The sequence below is a fragment of the Erpetoichthys calabaricus genome, chromosome 10 (genome assembly GCF_900747795.2).
Source record: "Erpetoichthys calabaricus chromosome 10, fErpCal1.3, whole genome shotgun sequence".
NCBI classification, from domain to species: Eukaryota; Metazoa; Chordata; class Cladistia; order Polypteriformes; family Polypteridae; genus Erpetoichthys; species Erpetoichthys calabaricus.
Window position 1 is genome coordinate 160,852,284 of NC_041403.2, and position 16,121 is coordinate 160,868,404.

The 16,121-nt window shown below is 37.5% G+C and overlaps 1 protein-coding gene across 1 annotated transcript in view; it reads right to left on the reverse strand.

Annotated features, from left to right (window-relative positions):
- kdm2ab (lysine (K)-specific demethylase 2Ab) overlaps window positions 1-16,121 on the reverse strand; it is a 99,631-nt gene that overhangs the window by 14,091 nt on the left and 69,419 nt on the right. The window contains exons 14-18 of the mRNA XM_028812285.2: window positions 14,339-14,473; window positions 11,249-11,341; window positions 10,226-10,537; window positions 5,737-5,772; window positions 976-1,877 (exon numbers count right to left, since the gene is read on the reverse strand). Coding sequence (XP_028668118.1) covers window positions 976-1,877; window positions 5,737-5,772; window positions 10,226-10,537; window positions 11,249-11,341; window positions 14,339-14,473 — 1,478 coding nt within the window. The remainder of the gene's footprint in view (window positions 1-975; window positions 1,878-5,736; window positions 5,773-10,225; window positions 10,538-11,248; window positions 11,342-14,338; window positions 14,474-16,121) is intronic.

Below are 16,121 nucleotides of genomic sequence, written 5' to 3' on the forward strand. Positions count from 1 at the left end.
CTCAATGTAATTAACCAGAAATAAAAAAATCAAGGTATGACTTCTCAACTATTAATGCATCAGTGTCACACTACTGGGAGATGTGTGCCATTTAATACAGAAGATAGAAACTGAGAAGATATCTTTAGTGTGACAGAATCTTAAACCAAGAAACATGGCAGAGATCCAGCCTAAGAAAAATATCAAAAGTCACCAAAGCAAATGTGCTACTTTAGTTTTAAAATAAAAATGAACACTTGAAGACATCACCACTAAATAAAGAACAAAAAGCACTAGATCACACAGAAAGCATAAAAACAAATGGAAGACAAACTTGGACTGCTAGAGCATTAATGAAACAAAACAGAAAAATAGTTCAATGGACTCCTCTCATTTCCAAACACTCTTACATTAGACATGAATTACAAGCCTTCCCTTTATTTATTTATTTATTTTTTACTTTTCTTTGCAGCCAAGATGTTTTTTTTTTTTTTACCATCAAGTAATTCCAGGTTTTAAGATATTAAATAAGACTTTTTCCTTCTTAGTGACAATAGACCATACAACTGATGACAGGGTCTTAACTGTCAGAAAGAACATTTACCCTAAAGGCCAACAGTGAAGAATACTTTGGGGGGGAGCACTAATTTAATGTTCAAAAGGCAGACAACACCTCAGCCAACAGCTGCTGTAACTTATATTAACAAACGGCTGCAGAGTTTGTGATAATTAATAACCAGACTCAGATCAACTATACTGTACATGCAAATTAACAATTAAACTCTTCACTCTCCCTTCAAAATTTTGAATTACATTCCTTCAAATTATGATTTTTTTTAACCTAAATTGTAATACTGGAAATTGATTTGGATGGTGGTTTACTTAATAACATATATTGCATATACTGCTTTGACCTAGAAGCAATGCAGCCCACTAAAGAGTGACTCTGAGAACCTTAGACAAAAGTCAATGCAACAAGCACCATGGGATACCTACCATTTGTACCAAGTTTTGCAGACAGCCATGCAGTCGCAGAGCTCTTTGCGGGTGAGGTAGCGAAATACCGACATCCAGATCTCCTTCTGCATAGTGGGATCCCGACAGTCATCAATAATTCCACGTGAAGAGAGAGAGATGCCTTTCATAGCAATGCCCCCATTGCTAGCTCCTGGAGGTGACCCGTTGAGTGCTGACCCTGTGCAATATGTCTCAGAATCCTGATCCTGAACATCATCCATTTCATTATCTGCGTCCAGCCTGGGAATTACTCGCGGGTGCTTTCTCAGAGAGCCTTGCGTGCCGGAAGGACAGTGGGGTATGGCTTGGAGTTTGGGTACAATAGATGACCCATTAAAAGCTTTTGGAGGTCTCTGTAATGTGACAGTCAGATAAGAGCCTTTAAGTCGTGCCCTCTCCAATTCCTCTCCTAGGTCAGCAATTACTACTGTGGGCTCTGTGCTCATGTCACCATCACTGTCCAAGCACTCTTCATCTGCTGACATTCCCTGCGTCTGGTTTGGCCGGTTCTCTTTGCCCTGAATGATAACCTGTCCTTGCTTATTGGGCACCCCTGTAGCACCTGTGGCAACACTTGACTGCAGCTGCTCCTGCCGCCTCCTGAATCTGGCACTTCGTAAACTTAGATTCTCCCTAGAATCCATGCGGGCAGATGAAGATTTTGTTGGATAACGTGACACTCCCTCATTTTTGCCTCGGTCACAGGAACGAGTGGACATTCCTCTACCCCTTTTACTGGACGAGGAATTCATTCTTGTTCGGCTTATAGCAGATCCTCCCAGAGAAGATGAGGCAGTACCACTGGAATCTTCCCTGCTTCTTAGAGGTCGCAAAATCTTCAGCCTGGAGTATCGCGAGCCTACTTCATAAGCCTTCCTCCTCTGAAGCACAAAACACACAAATAAAGAAGTGTTACAACAACAGAACCCAGGTAGTTTATATGCAGTATTACCGACAGGAAACTAGAATTTAATACATGTAGAAAAACCCCTTGCAGTAAAATTTTTTTTAGCCATAGCTGAAGCACAAATCTGATATTATAAAAGCCAAAACACTAGTTTCATTTCTGAAGAGCACATAGCTATTAACCTGTGTTTGCTGAATAAACATGTAGGTCTTAAAAGTACAAAATAAAAAAAAAAACATCACTGATGGCCTTTCCTACAGGATTCCAAAAAATCTATTTATTATATCGGATTACTTAACTGATTAACTTCTAACATCAGTGTTAGATGTACAGTAGACGCCCACGAAGTTGCGGTTCAGAGTTCATGGCCTCAGTCATTCGCAGATTTTTCCATAGAACCTATCTAATAATTGTTAGCGGAAACCACAAATATCCTCCACAATTTTTATGGCTTTTTTCGTGGAAATACTGTACTGTGGAGAGAACAGGAAGCAACTGTAGAGGAAAACGCAGCTTGGGATGGTGAAAGTAGTCAACAGAATTTGAAACTGCAACTCCCAGCAGTCCCTGCAGGGACTCCGATTGGTCTTCTGCCAAGGGTGCTGGGGCTGTTGGGGTCAAAGGATGTCAGCACGGCTTTTAAAAAGGGGGCCAGTGACCAAAAGAAAAAAAAAAAAAAAAAGTTTTTTTAATTTGTGTTTTAAGTTCCTGTGTGTCCACCTTCTCTTGGGTTACCTGTACTTATTCGTTTTGTCCTGGATCGTTTCGTGATTGGCGTCTGAATTGTCTGCCTGTGTACATGAGGACTGTAAGTGGATTCATGGCCATCCTGCAAAAAAGGAGCGCTCCTGAACCCGTCCACCTGTCTTCACCATTTCAGGAACTAGAGGTAGGACTATCTTTCCATTACCATTCAACGTGTGGATCTCTGCACTATCTATTTTCATCATTACATTTCATCCGTTGTCGTTTTTCATAAATGTTTTTCATAACTTACTGAGTGTGTTTTCTTTGTGCTTTGTTGTATTTAATGTGTAATCGCCGTAAGGGGAACAGGGGTGGTATCGTTTGTTTTCATTACATTCTTTATTTGCTGTTTGATTACCGGTTTGCTTTGTTTTTGTCTCTGTTTGTGAATGCGTACGGGTCGAGCTAAGGCTGGGTGTAGTGCATCCCTGGAATCTCCACCAGAAAAATAAATCACCATCTTCTCGACAGTGTGAATCTTAGCAGCACCGGACCGCTACAGCGTTATTCATTTCTCTTTGCTGTTGATTGACTGTACTGCATCTCCAGCTGAGTGTTCTTGCATTTTCCGTTTTGTTCCACTGAACTCTTAAACTGGCACAACTGGCTATAGTTGTTTCCCAGTGCCATTTGCGAGCACGCAGGAGCTGATCAGTCAGTGCCGTACATTTATTGAGTAGCCAGCCCCTTGTGAGCAGGGGGGCTGAACGCACCCCTAGAAGACACAGACACTCCTCAAAAAAAAAAAAAAACCCTCTTAAAAGACGCTGAAAGACTACCTTCACATTGCTCCCTTACTTGCTGGGCTTACTTTTTTGTTTGCCTACTTCTTTAAATGAGAACTAACTGCATACTGAGCTCGTTTTACTTAATAATAATAATTCTTTGCATTTATATAGCATTTATCTCAGTACTCAAAGCGCTCAGCAATTGCAGGTTAAGGGCCTTGCTCAAGGGCCCAACAGAACAGAGTCTCTTTTGGCATTTACGGGATTCGAACCGGCAGCCTTCCGATTGCCAGTGCAGATCCCTAGCCTCAGAGCCACCAGAAGTTACTTCTGAAAGACATGTTTGTTTGAATAAAGTTCCTGTGTCTACAATCTCCTGTATTTCTGTGCAATTCTGTGACCCAAACGTGACATCCTGCAGCAGCGTAGCCTCACTGTCCCTGGGATTGAGCCGCTGCACTAGACTAGCCTGCCAGCATCAGCGCTTACCTCTGTGTGCTTGCATGCAGCCAGTTCAAGAGCAGTTGGCTCGGTGATTTCATCAATGGCGTCAGTTACACCTTGTACATATTGTTCCAGTAGTTTTCTTTAAATAGTTTTTACAGTTCATTAGCAGTGTGTAAAATTATCAGTGTTGCAGTAATTGTGATGCTCTTTGCATGAAAAAATGTGTTCCATTAAAATTTAAAATTTTCTTTGTAAATTGTGACGTTTACTTAAAGTGCAGCAAAAAAGTATTTGGCATCCAGGGATGCAATAACCCCCAAGTATGTGGCAGTTTAAGGTTTAAAGCCCCAAGATGCCGTCGAACGCCCTGCACCTTCTAAGGCTTCTGGCAATGAAAACGCGCTTGCATGAATTACAGTATATATAGCGGAAACATCGGTATTTTACATTCTAGCACTGCAGGAGACACAGCAGTACAGTACTATATAATATACGGGTTTACCTTTACATTCTTTTTTTAGGTGATGTATTAAGCTGAGTTGGAAATTAAAGTGTTTTGGGGGCATATTTAGGATTTAAACTATAAAAATAGGCATTTTTTTTAACCACATCCAAAATTTGTGGGTGGTCTAGGAACGTAACCCCTGCGAAATTTGGGGGTGTACTGTACAATTCAGTGCACTTCAATTTTCTGAAGGCAAAATAGAAGCTATAGAAAGGACAACTAATTGAGCAATTAACTCAATAAAAGGTAAACATCACTCACCGATTGCAGCAACAACAACAACAACATTTATTTATAAAGCACATTTTCATACAAAAAGTAGCTCAAAGTGCTTTACATAATGAAGAAAAATAAAAGACAAAATAAGAAATTACAATAAGACAACATTAGTTAACATAGAAAAGGAGTAAGGTCTGATGGCCAGGGTGGACAGAAAAAACAAAAAAAAAACTCCAGACGGCTGGAGAAAAAAAATAAAATCTGCAGGGGTTCCAGGCCACGAGACCGCCCAGTCCCCTCTGGGCAAAAATCTTTAAGCACAGGGACTGAACCTGAGAACTACTGATTTGGAAGGCACGTGTGCTGTGTGAGAAGCAATGGGTGAATTATGATAACGGCTTACTTAAAGATGTTTTTTTTATTATTTTATTTATTCTTCACCAAATCAAATGTCATGCCAACGAAATAAAGAATATGCACCTAGTACAATAAAATATTGATCCAGTATGTGTACTGTTAAACAAAAATCTCCCTGCAAAATACCTAACAGTTTGGCACCACTATGATATATACACACACATAATAAATATTATAAATATATATCACACACACACACAGACACACACACATATATACATATACACACACACATATACACAGTATATTAAAATTCTAGAATAACGAATGCCACCTGGGACCACCTCTTCACTTGTAAATCTTTTTTTGTTTCTGCTTCCTTTGTAAGTATGAAACAACTGGCAGCTTTTTTCTTTAAAAGAATATACACCATTTACCAAATCTCCACATAGGATAGTCACCTGTAATCCAACCATGAAAGCACTGGAGGGCTGACAAACAAAAACAGACTGCTAGGAAAGACTACGTTGAATCACTCACAATATTCGGTATATTATTAATATTTAATAATACTGTATATGTATTATGCTATGCGCATGTCCATGGGAAGAGGTATGTATAAGCTTTTATCAAAAAGGCCAAAAAAGGGTAAATGCCTGTTTGCTTACTCTTAGCAAGAAATTCATTTAACAATACAGTGTGTGTTGGGTGTGACAACAAAATAGTAACCAGAATAAACTCCTCTTTTTTTATATTATGTTTTGAATGCTATCACTGGTCACAAAAATCTTTCAACTCTAAAGACTAAAAGTAGCCAGTAAATTACTTACAGCTTGCAAGAACAGCTTTTCTCTTTCCAGTTTCATCTATAAAAAGATAACACAAAAATACAATAAGGAATTTTAGCTGCGACAGAAAAAAGACGGTGGGGGAACTCCACGCACACACTCACACGCATATACATGTCTGAAAGAAATAAAGAATTCTATACAATGAGCCTTGAGCCTAAAGGGTCCTCTTCAACATCAGCACTCAAGATTGCTTTAAATTAATATAGTTACTTTTACTATACTTCACAGTACTAAGAAAAGGTTTGTGCTGTTGCCAGCAAACATCAGATAATGAACCACTGGTTTGAGGTTATTTGTAGCATCAGTCCATCTGTCCATCTTCCCAACATACTCACCCCATGGCTGGGTTATGGGGCAGCTGGAGCCTATCCCAGAAATCAAAAGGTGAAAGGCAGATACACCACCTGGAAAGGGCACAACTCAATCGCAGGATGAACATACACACCCGCACGCATGCACAGGGGCCAAATTAAGCAATGCCATCTCACCTAACCTACATGTCTTTGGACTGTAGGAGGAAACTGGAACACCGGGAGGAAACCCATGCTGGCAACACACAGAGCCCAAACCTTGGTTTTCTTACGGACTTGGAAGCAGTGCTATCACCATGCCGCTCCTATTTGGAACATTATATGGTTTGCTGTTATACGTAAATGGTACAATAAAAAGCAGTATTTTTAAAACAGACCGCAATTGATGTTTACACCATGAGGCCCTTGGTAGTGGGGCAGTTTTCTTCATTTCATTCATTCTGCTGGGTATGCTCATTCAAGCACAGCAGAATTCATAGGCACGGAAGCATATGTTTTGAGTGTGGACAAAGTAACAGTGCTGAAAATTCAGTTCAAAGAAGTTGTTCATTCTGGTTAGAGCGAAGAGGTGGATAATATTAAGGACTGTGTTTGTTTATCTGTGTTATTTATGTACGTAATTTATTTTTATTTACTATTTCTGGCATTTAACTCATTTATGTACTCATTTCTAATTTGTTGTTTTTCTTTATTTCTGTAATTTTTTTCTCTGACATCTTGTAAAGCACTATGCACTGTGTGCTAAAGAAATGAATTTTGTTGTTGTTATATTTATAACACTTAACATTTGTCAGTTTGCCCTGTGCATCCAATAGCCTGTATTTTGTTTATATTAGTCTGTATGCTATTTAAAAATCATTAACATTCATAAATCAATGATTCTTACAAACACTTTCCTTCTATAAGAAGAGGCAGTGACTTCAGTATTGTTTTGGGCAGTGCGTTAGCACAAACATACAGTATATAATGCTAAAAATGTTAAACTATTTTCTATTTTAGCTTTTTCTACCTTACCATGAGACAAGGGCCAACAACTTACAATTATTAAATGTAAGCTATTTTATAGCTATTGAAACAAATGCAGCATGCTAATTTTTCTTATTTAAAAGTATGATAAAGTTTACAACATTTGTATGAAAGGATCTAGGACTGTTTATTGCAACTGTTTAGCTAATTGGTACTTGATGACTACAAGATAGGTTTGTGTGCACAAGCCAAATTAAATGTTGAATTGTCATGGAGGACAGATGGAAACAGAGATGCCTTTTTTGCCAACAGCTTGAAAATATACAATCTTGCTAGTCTTACTATGCTGATCAACTGTTTCAAGCAAAATCACAGAGTCGGAGTGATTGTGATCCTCTTAGCTTATAGGTAATAATCTACCCTTTAGTGTATTAATATGCAGAACTACCTGGTCTAACTATAATTCTTTATGAATGTTGAGTTTTACTAGAACAGTTAAAAAAAAGTTAGAAAATCATGTCATTCAATGTGTTAAACTTCAGAGTGCATGATGCCCTCTAGTGGTTATTAAAAAAACAGTTATATAGACAGGGCTAAGATTTTATATTGTAAACAGTTTTGAATAAAACCTACATGTAATACCATACACATCTGAAATAACTAAAAATCTAAATACAAACTTCAAGTAGTGACACCAGAATCAGGCTAGTAGTTGCCCAGTCAAAGGAAGTCTGTTTCACCTTGCCCAAATGGTCAATTTTGTTTTTAGACTTTTATTAAAATCAAATTATGACTAGAAATAAAATGTAATCAAGTGTGCATCCAAATAAAGATCTGTATATTCATTACCTGCAAGATAGAATTTTAAAGGAAAAAAAAAACAGTAGCCTTAAAAGAAAAAAAACACAGTAACCCATCAAGAATTTAAGCAGCACCACGGCCAACTCGGAAGAAGCGTCAACAGCTGCAAATAGGATTGAGGCAGTGACCAAAGGGCTCCGGACTCTGAACTAATTGTACAAATCACCACATTTTTCTGTATGACAGCCAGATACCCCATTGACTATTGGTGCATGTGGTTTAAGCAGAGTCAAATTAAAAAAAAAAAAAAACTTTGGAAGAGGGAGTTTCTAAATGAAAGAAGTGCAGGCAGTAAAAAGGCAATGGCATTGAGGGAACATATTTGAGCAATACTCACGAAAACTCTTATTACTTAAAAGGGAACTGTGGATTAGTTTACCTCACCTTATTTGAATAGCAGAAATGGATGCACATGTCCAACATCTCCAAAGTTTAATGATGAATAATTCATTAGGTTTAGCACACAAGGTATAAGATTTAGCACGCACATGCACACACAGTAGATCTTAAATTTGATTTCATTCAGTTTAGTTAAGCTTTAATATAGTCAGTCTCAGGTTCAGGCTCAACCAAATGTTGGTTCTTCTAGGAAAGAGAGATACTTTCGCTTGGATCTTTTGCTGAAGACGGCAAGATATGACTACTCAACACCCGCTCAACTGTAATACCTCAGATAGCACACACTATATGACAACCTGTTATTTTTCTGGGCTTCACACAGGAAAGTTTGCCTGTCCACAAAGTTGAGAAACTTCAGAATTAGCGGTCTAGAGCCTGAGGAATCATGGGCTGAGTAATAAATGTAGTAACACTTTTCTACTGCATGACCAAAGCCAAGCAGAGCTGGAGAAGAACATGGGCCATAACTTTTAACAAAACCAATGGCATAATCACTCTCGACATTCTCTAGTATTCCCAGAATACTAGAAGTTTACTTCTAGGTGTATCAGCCTAGTGTTCAAGGAAGACACCTGAAGCTCAAGTATTTTTTCCCATTATGGCCTAAGCTTATAGTCAGTTTCCCAAACTCCCATGAAAACCTTCTTTGCTCATCCTCAACTTCCTTAATGTGCATGGACAGACCAGAATTCATTCAGCAGAGCTTTCAGACTGGAGTCCTTCAGAGCAAATTTCTCTTTAGCCGTTACTGACTTTAGGTTCCCAAGGATGCGTCTTTTTTTATGTAAGGATATTTCTTTTTCAGGCAGGAGACTTCTTCGTGGGAATCCCTTGCAACACCAGAAGGCATCATTGTGTAACAGAAGGTGAATTTAATGTTAAATTATTCATATGACTTCAGAGCTTTTACAAAAGGATAAAAATGGGGAAAAAAACCAATGATCCTTCGGAAACATCTTGGCAAGCAATCGTCTGTCACCAAGGTCACGTGGCCCATAGTCAAAAGTAGATACAAAATGGCAAGTATGTTCAAAACTGTTATTAATAACAAATTTACAATTATAGCCATTGTATAAATATACTGTATGTCTAAGTAAGTTATTTTTCTATTGTGTGCACTGATCTCATATAGGAAAGGATACATAACGATACTGGAGATGGTAGAGTCTTAAGCTAAAAAAATACACATACTGTACAATATTTTGACTGTTAGTGCAATGAATGTTCCATCTGAATTAACATTTAAATCCAGAATAAGTATGCAGTTTACATTGAAATTATGACACGTTTTATTACTGGTTCAACAAAAAAGGTGACAATCGCTGCCAACCATTAATCTCCTTTCTGTATTCTATATGTCCTTCTAGTAACTGGCTGTGACAGCTGGTGCCATTGCTACTTTGATCAATGTACTGCTTCTGTCCATGAAATAAGATTAAGAGTGTTAACTGTTACTTGTTCTTTTCAGTAAGAGATACATGTAACTACAGACTACAAATTGAAGTCCACAGAAAGTCATTGACTGTTTACTGAAAAGGACAACAGACTTCTACCAAAAATACACTTGTCAGAAGAAAGCCGTTACCTACATTTTTGTTCTGTCATCTGGACAATTTTTGGCTTAGATTATTCACAAATACAGACTAACATCTGTGTTACTGTTTATTTACAGAGACATGCTGAATTGCGCAAATATTTCATGTATTTTTATGTTTCTGTATTTTGTAAATCAAGGTGAGTAATCTGAGCTTTGTGAACAGAACTAGACAAAAAAAACAAAAGAAGAGATATGACTCAACAAGTCTCCCTATATTGCTTGTGTTCCTTTAATTTAAATAAAGCCCAATACACAGAAGCTGAAAGATGTAACTATAGAACACACAAAGCAATCTATAAGGTTTGCTGTTCAGAGATATACAATGGAGACTGACCTTCTTTTTGTGTCGGAGCTCAAGACTTGTGGTTGTATGGAGCTTCCTCTTCCGTTGCTGTAGGTACTCCTGATACTGTTGCTGTGCTGGTGTAAGCCGACGATGCCTCTGCCCAGCAGCTGATGCAGGATTCTGGTTTATGGCATTGTGAAGAAGGTGCCGGCGTCTGCCATCTGTGTGACTAGCCATCAGCTTTCCTCCAACACGGGATTCAGAGCTGCTTCCACGAAGGCCCCGCTTGTCATATTCTAGTGTTGAAGCGGAGAGGTCAGCTGAAGCGGGGCTGGCAGGGGATGCACTGTCTTCCTCAGACTATTTATAAAAAAGGGAAAACAATTTTAATTCTATGACCATATTTTACAACACACCACAGAACACACTGTAATTTGTTTTCCGTGCTATTTTCAGTAAGGACACATTTCTTTCTGGCTTGGTTTTTTTTGCAGTCCACCATATTACAACTATTCTTTAAACTGCATATACTTGTGAGCGTTTTCTTTCCGATTCTGCAGTGTAGTTCTAATTTTTTTTTTTTTTTTTTTAATTATCTACTGTACTCTTACACGTGCCATAATGAATCTCAATTTATCTTAGACACGTGTAGCATTTTAAATCACCGTGGAACATTTTACTGCATGTTTAATACACTGGAGAGATCTAGACTAATCAATGAAATCTTTTTTTTTTCTTCTTTCCCAATATTTGTAAAGGAATAATTTTGAAGACCTGTGAAATAAGACTAATAACAGATTCCATATAAGCATATGTCTACTCTGAACTTGCTAAACTGACACGTGTCATATATTTGCCTTCACCACAAATCAGTGTGTAGTAGGGAAAAATTGTCATCTGCTAAAATATTTAGATTGTAAAAACCACAAGGCAACAGATTTGGCTGCAGCCACTGTCCCTTTGTGGGACCTTGATCAAATCACTTTACTTACCTATTCTGAACACATATAAAATAGACAGCGTCTATCTATAAAATAAAAGTTGATTAGTTTACAGGTTACATTAACATACCTCTGTTTGGCTTTCTTCCCTTCTGGCTAAGACACACTTGGGACAAACCCAGCAGTTAAGTAGATCTTTATTTATCTCCCCTTCTCCTGGAACCTACATAAAATATAGTATTGAAAGAGTGAACTTTTCCAAGCAGTAAGACTGTATGAAATTACATAATTTTTTTAGGTTATGTAATCTGCAACTGTCCTAAAATGCAATACTAGAACACCTGACATTCTGATCTAATACACATAACTGGTGTACTTCAGGAAACAAACAGTTGTGCATAAATAAACTGTGTACACACTAGAGCTGAAAAGTAACACCTACATTATACCAATATATAGTGTTTGAATACTCATAATAATAAGCAAGTATCTTTATATATAATACACTACCGTGGCTGTTCATTTGTCTGTCCAGGATTTTAAACCACCTGTAGCTTGCAAATCGTTTTACTGATTGACCTGAAATTTGGTACACATATACTACCTGACGTCTACTATCTGCTTTTGGGGTAATGATTGACCTCCAAGGTTAATTCTGTTTTTATTTTTATTTTATTTTATTGTAGAATCAACTCTCGGCAGCGGCCGTTCTCATCCCTACCACCTTTGCCGTCACTTCCCCTACTTCTTCATATCTTAAATCATTTTTGAGGCAGATTGAAGACTTAAGTGCCAGCTAGCTTCAGTGAAAAATTAAAGAAAACGTACTAAGTAATTGCAACACAAACACTGACTTAATCAGTTTTAATGCGAAAAGATGCCGATGAAAGAAGAGAAGAAGTGGGCTGCTAGGGTGGAAAAAAGAAGAGCTGCTCAGGAAGCAGCAAGCGCATCAACCTCTGAGCAAACGAATGCTAAACGTACAGAGAGAGGATGAAAACTAGGAATGCTCAAGTCAAGTGTATTCACTGCACGTTATCGTGCAGTAAGCTGTTACTGGGTTGAATATATTTGAACATATGTAAAAAGTTACAAGTGCTATTACGTATACATGTGTATTTAATGTGCTTTCAGATGCTTCGTTATTATTTTTGCTTTATTGCATGTAGCACTTACGACTCACGTAATGACACTTCTCCACAAACTTTTTTGTGCATGGCAAGCGACATGATCAAAGAGAAAAAACAAAACTGACACTTCACATGCCTGTAAATCATATATGGAACTTGCACAAAATGCTCCTTGATGACTTAAACAAGATAAATGCACTTGTTAGTTCAGTCCTCAGCTTTGTGTCTTTCCACTGATGCAAACAAAGTAAGGGGCCATCCATGTTTTATTTAAGTCATGGCATGGGGAGTCTATTTGTGTTTCCCAAAAGAAGCCACTGGAAGAACTAAATGTTACATTAAAATGATCTTTAGTTATTCCCTCCTCATTATGTTTTTTGTTTTGAATACTCTTATTAGGAGCAGTTTAAAAATAATGCTATTAAGTAAACATATAATACAACACAAAACTATATCAGGACAGGCATAGGTTTAAAAAAAAAAAAAAAAAAAAAAAGGGCAGGCAGAAGGTTGATCAAGCATGTGCAGCAGCCAGTAAGCAAAGGATAACATACAGGATTAAACTACACTTTTTTTTCTGCCTGTATAGACTCTGCAAAAATAAAACACATAAGCGCTTAATTTTTAATTCTGCCTTTGTTTTAGGAATTATGCATCAAGCTAAAAGCCTCCACAAGACACATTTTGGTTGAGGTAGCTAAGTATGCTTTCTTGACACTGAAAATGCTTTTTAAAATGGCGATTTTCAAGCCACTGTAATAATAAAATAAAAACTAAAAATGTGGCAGTTATTTCCCATTTTGTTTAATGAGAAAGAAAACCAGCTTTGGTTTGCTAAGATTTTTTACAAGATTCAGTTGTGAAACTGAGCAGGAGTAGGAGCAAAACTATGCTGTAGAATGTTGTTAGTACACCTGTTAACAAAAAATCAGATTCAATGGAAAAAAACATCCAAACTAACAATTAAAAATAGTAAAAATGCTGATTGTGGAAATCATGTGCACAACACATGCAAAATACAAAAGTATTGCAGCATAGCATACCATATGAAGCAACAAAAGCCAAAATTATTGCAGGGTATATATATCTATATATATAATTCACTAAGTCCATGGCAAGCAAGACGCACGCAAGACAGAGCCCCGCCCACCAACAATTCACTAAGCAGCCGACCATGGCACGCACCACAGAGCCCCACCCACCAATTCTAACACTCCTCCCACGTCCATTACCTTCACATTGTTTTCCTTTTATTTCTGATCCCGTTCAACAATTACATGGCGACATCGACTTCTCAACTGTGACTCCGGAACAACTCAGTACGTGAGCTATATTAAGCATCACCAACGAAGACTCGCTACACCTTAATGAACAAGTACTGAAACTTATCCCTACCGATGAAGTAACTATCACCAGCATTGCCTCCATCGTCACAGACAATCCCGCAGATCAAGTTTCATTCCCTGAAGAATTTCTTAACAGTCTTACTCCCACTGGCATGCCTCCGCATAAACTCAAAATTAAAATAGGTTCAGTCGTCATGCTTCTCAGAAACATTCTGCCAGCAAGAAGTCTCTGTGATGGCACTAGACTGACTGTTACCAGCATTCACCGCAATCGCAGCTCCTACCTCACAAACAGTCCTTATTCCCCGGATATCCTTGACCCCATCAGATTCAAATTTGCCTTTTACTTTTACACGCAGACAATTTCCTGTTAGATTGGCGTTTGCAATGACAATTAATAAGGCACTGGGACAAACTTTCAAAAAGATATGCCTGTATCTGCCAAAACCAGTTTTCAGTCACGGACAATTGTATGTTGCTCTCTCCAGAGTTCCATCTTTTCATTCACTCACAGTCATATCCTCAAACCCACCCCATTTGGACAACTGTGTCGTTCAGAAAGTGTTCGCCCATCAATAAATAATTATGCGGCGTAGCGGGTTGGCTAGTATATAAAGTTTTTACAATCACATGTCAGCTTTTACTTTCAAATATGAATTGCTTTATATAGATTTGAGATTTCCAAAATGATTATCCACTACTTGCTATCACAAAAAGATTTAATTATTAACGTGAATATCTTACATCTATACATTTTGGATGCATAATTTCAGAGCAGGAAGAACATTCCATTAGGGTCAGTGACAAGTCAGTTGCCTCCTCAGGATCTTGGGTGCCATCATTACAAGCTGCACAGACTGCAGAAAGTGGTAGCCCCGGCTGTGACAAAGAAGAGAGAGGAGAGAAAAAAAAAAAGGAAAAAAGCAGAGGATTATTTGAATAAACTTTAAATGTTTATTAATGGCATTAAAGCGATGATTTATTTACTGTAGTGGTTTCAGTTGGAAAAAAGTTATCTGAATGTCAGGGACCTGCCAACAGCTTGCTCAGAAACACAAAGGATTATCAATCTAGTTACCCATACAGTATACAGAGTACTATGATTAAGTCTTAGAAACCCCAAAAAAATAAAATATTAAGCTAGTTATCTGGACAATAAGTGGTCTAGTGACTGTGTAAACACTAGATAACATAAAAATAAAGAAAAATAAACATTAATATATTAAATAGATAGAAACAAAAGTCATTCTTTTTAAGTCAGCATTTTGTGTTGTCTCCCTTAGAGAGCAATTCAATTTGAATTAAGTGTGCTAGTTTTGTGAATGTTTTAAATTACACATGTGGTGCTGTGAAGAGAGTTTGAGAAATAAACTGGTGTTATTCTTGAAACATTCTCAGAAAATATCAATAATCTTTTGGAAACTACAATGATACAGAAAATTAGCAATTCAATGTTTACTAGCTTTTATTCTAATTGTACTAGGGGGCTCCGCCCCCTTCTTGCTTCGCTCGCCAACCCCCGGGTTTGGTTAACCAGATATACAATTTAAAGAGATTGTTATTTTCACGGGAATTGTTACATATGTATTATTTTCATACAGCAGTTAAAACAATATTTGGAATAAACTCTTCTTCAAGATCGCATTGAATTTTGATTCCGTGTTTGGATTTCCATTGTGATACGGGCAGTTATATACATTGCATTAAGTGAATATCATTTCTTTCTCTCTAATAAATAAACAGACTTTTTCGAATGTTTGTCCCTGTGATTTGTTAATTGTCATAGCAAAAGCTATTCTCATGGGAAACTGTAAACGTTTTAATATGAATTGCACATCAAGATCTCCTTTTGTGTCTAATGTTATTCGTGGAATTTGTACTACATTACCTTTCTTGTCGCCTGTTAAAATTTTATGTTAGAATTGTTCGACCAATTTTTAATACAACTAAACTTGTTCCATTGCATAGTCCATACATTATGCAATAATATTATGATACATCCTTCTTTCTACTGTAATTCAGCCAGTGGAAGACCAGACAGTGGTCTTATAGATATTCTATGGGATATTGTAAATTGATGATGTTTTCATCTTCCGCACGATCACAACCAACTGCTTCAGCATAGTCTATTGATTCACATTTAATCAATTTGCCGTGTAACCGATAATTTTCGCGTTAATTCGTTTGACTTCATTGTTTCTCACTGCCATGTTTAGATGAATGGGTCATTCTAAACTGAATCTTCGTAAATGTGTGTGTGTTCATAAGTAAGCCCTTTAATGGGCTGTTGTCTGTCCAGGTTAAGTGCCGGAATGCACCTGATGACCGTGGTCTTGTTTGAAAATAGTTGTAAATATGGCGTGACTTGAAAGAATCTCATAGCAAAAGTCTCAGTCTCGCGGGACTTCCTTCCAAAAAGTCTCTTCAAAAAGTCACATATTGTCGCAGGATTTGTCTCGTCCCAAGATTTTTTTTATTATAATACAGAGATAGTGTTTTCTCAAGCAAATAAAACAACTTAATGCTA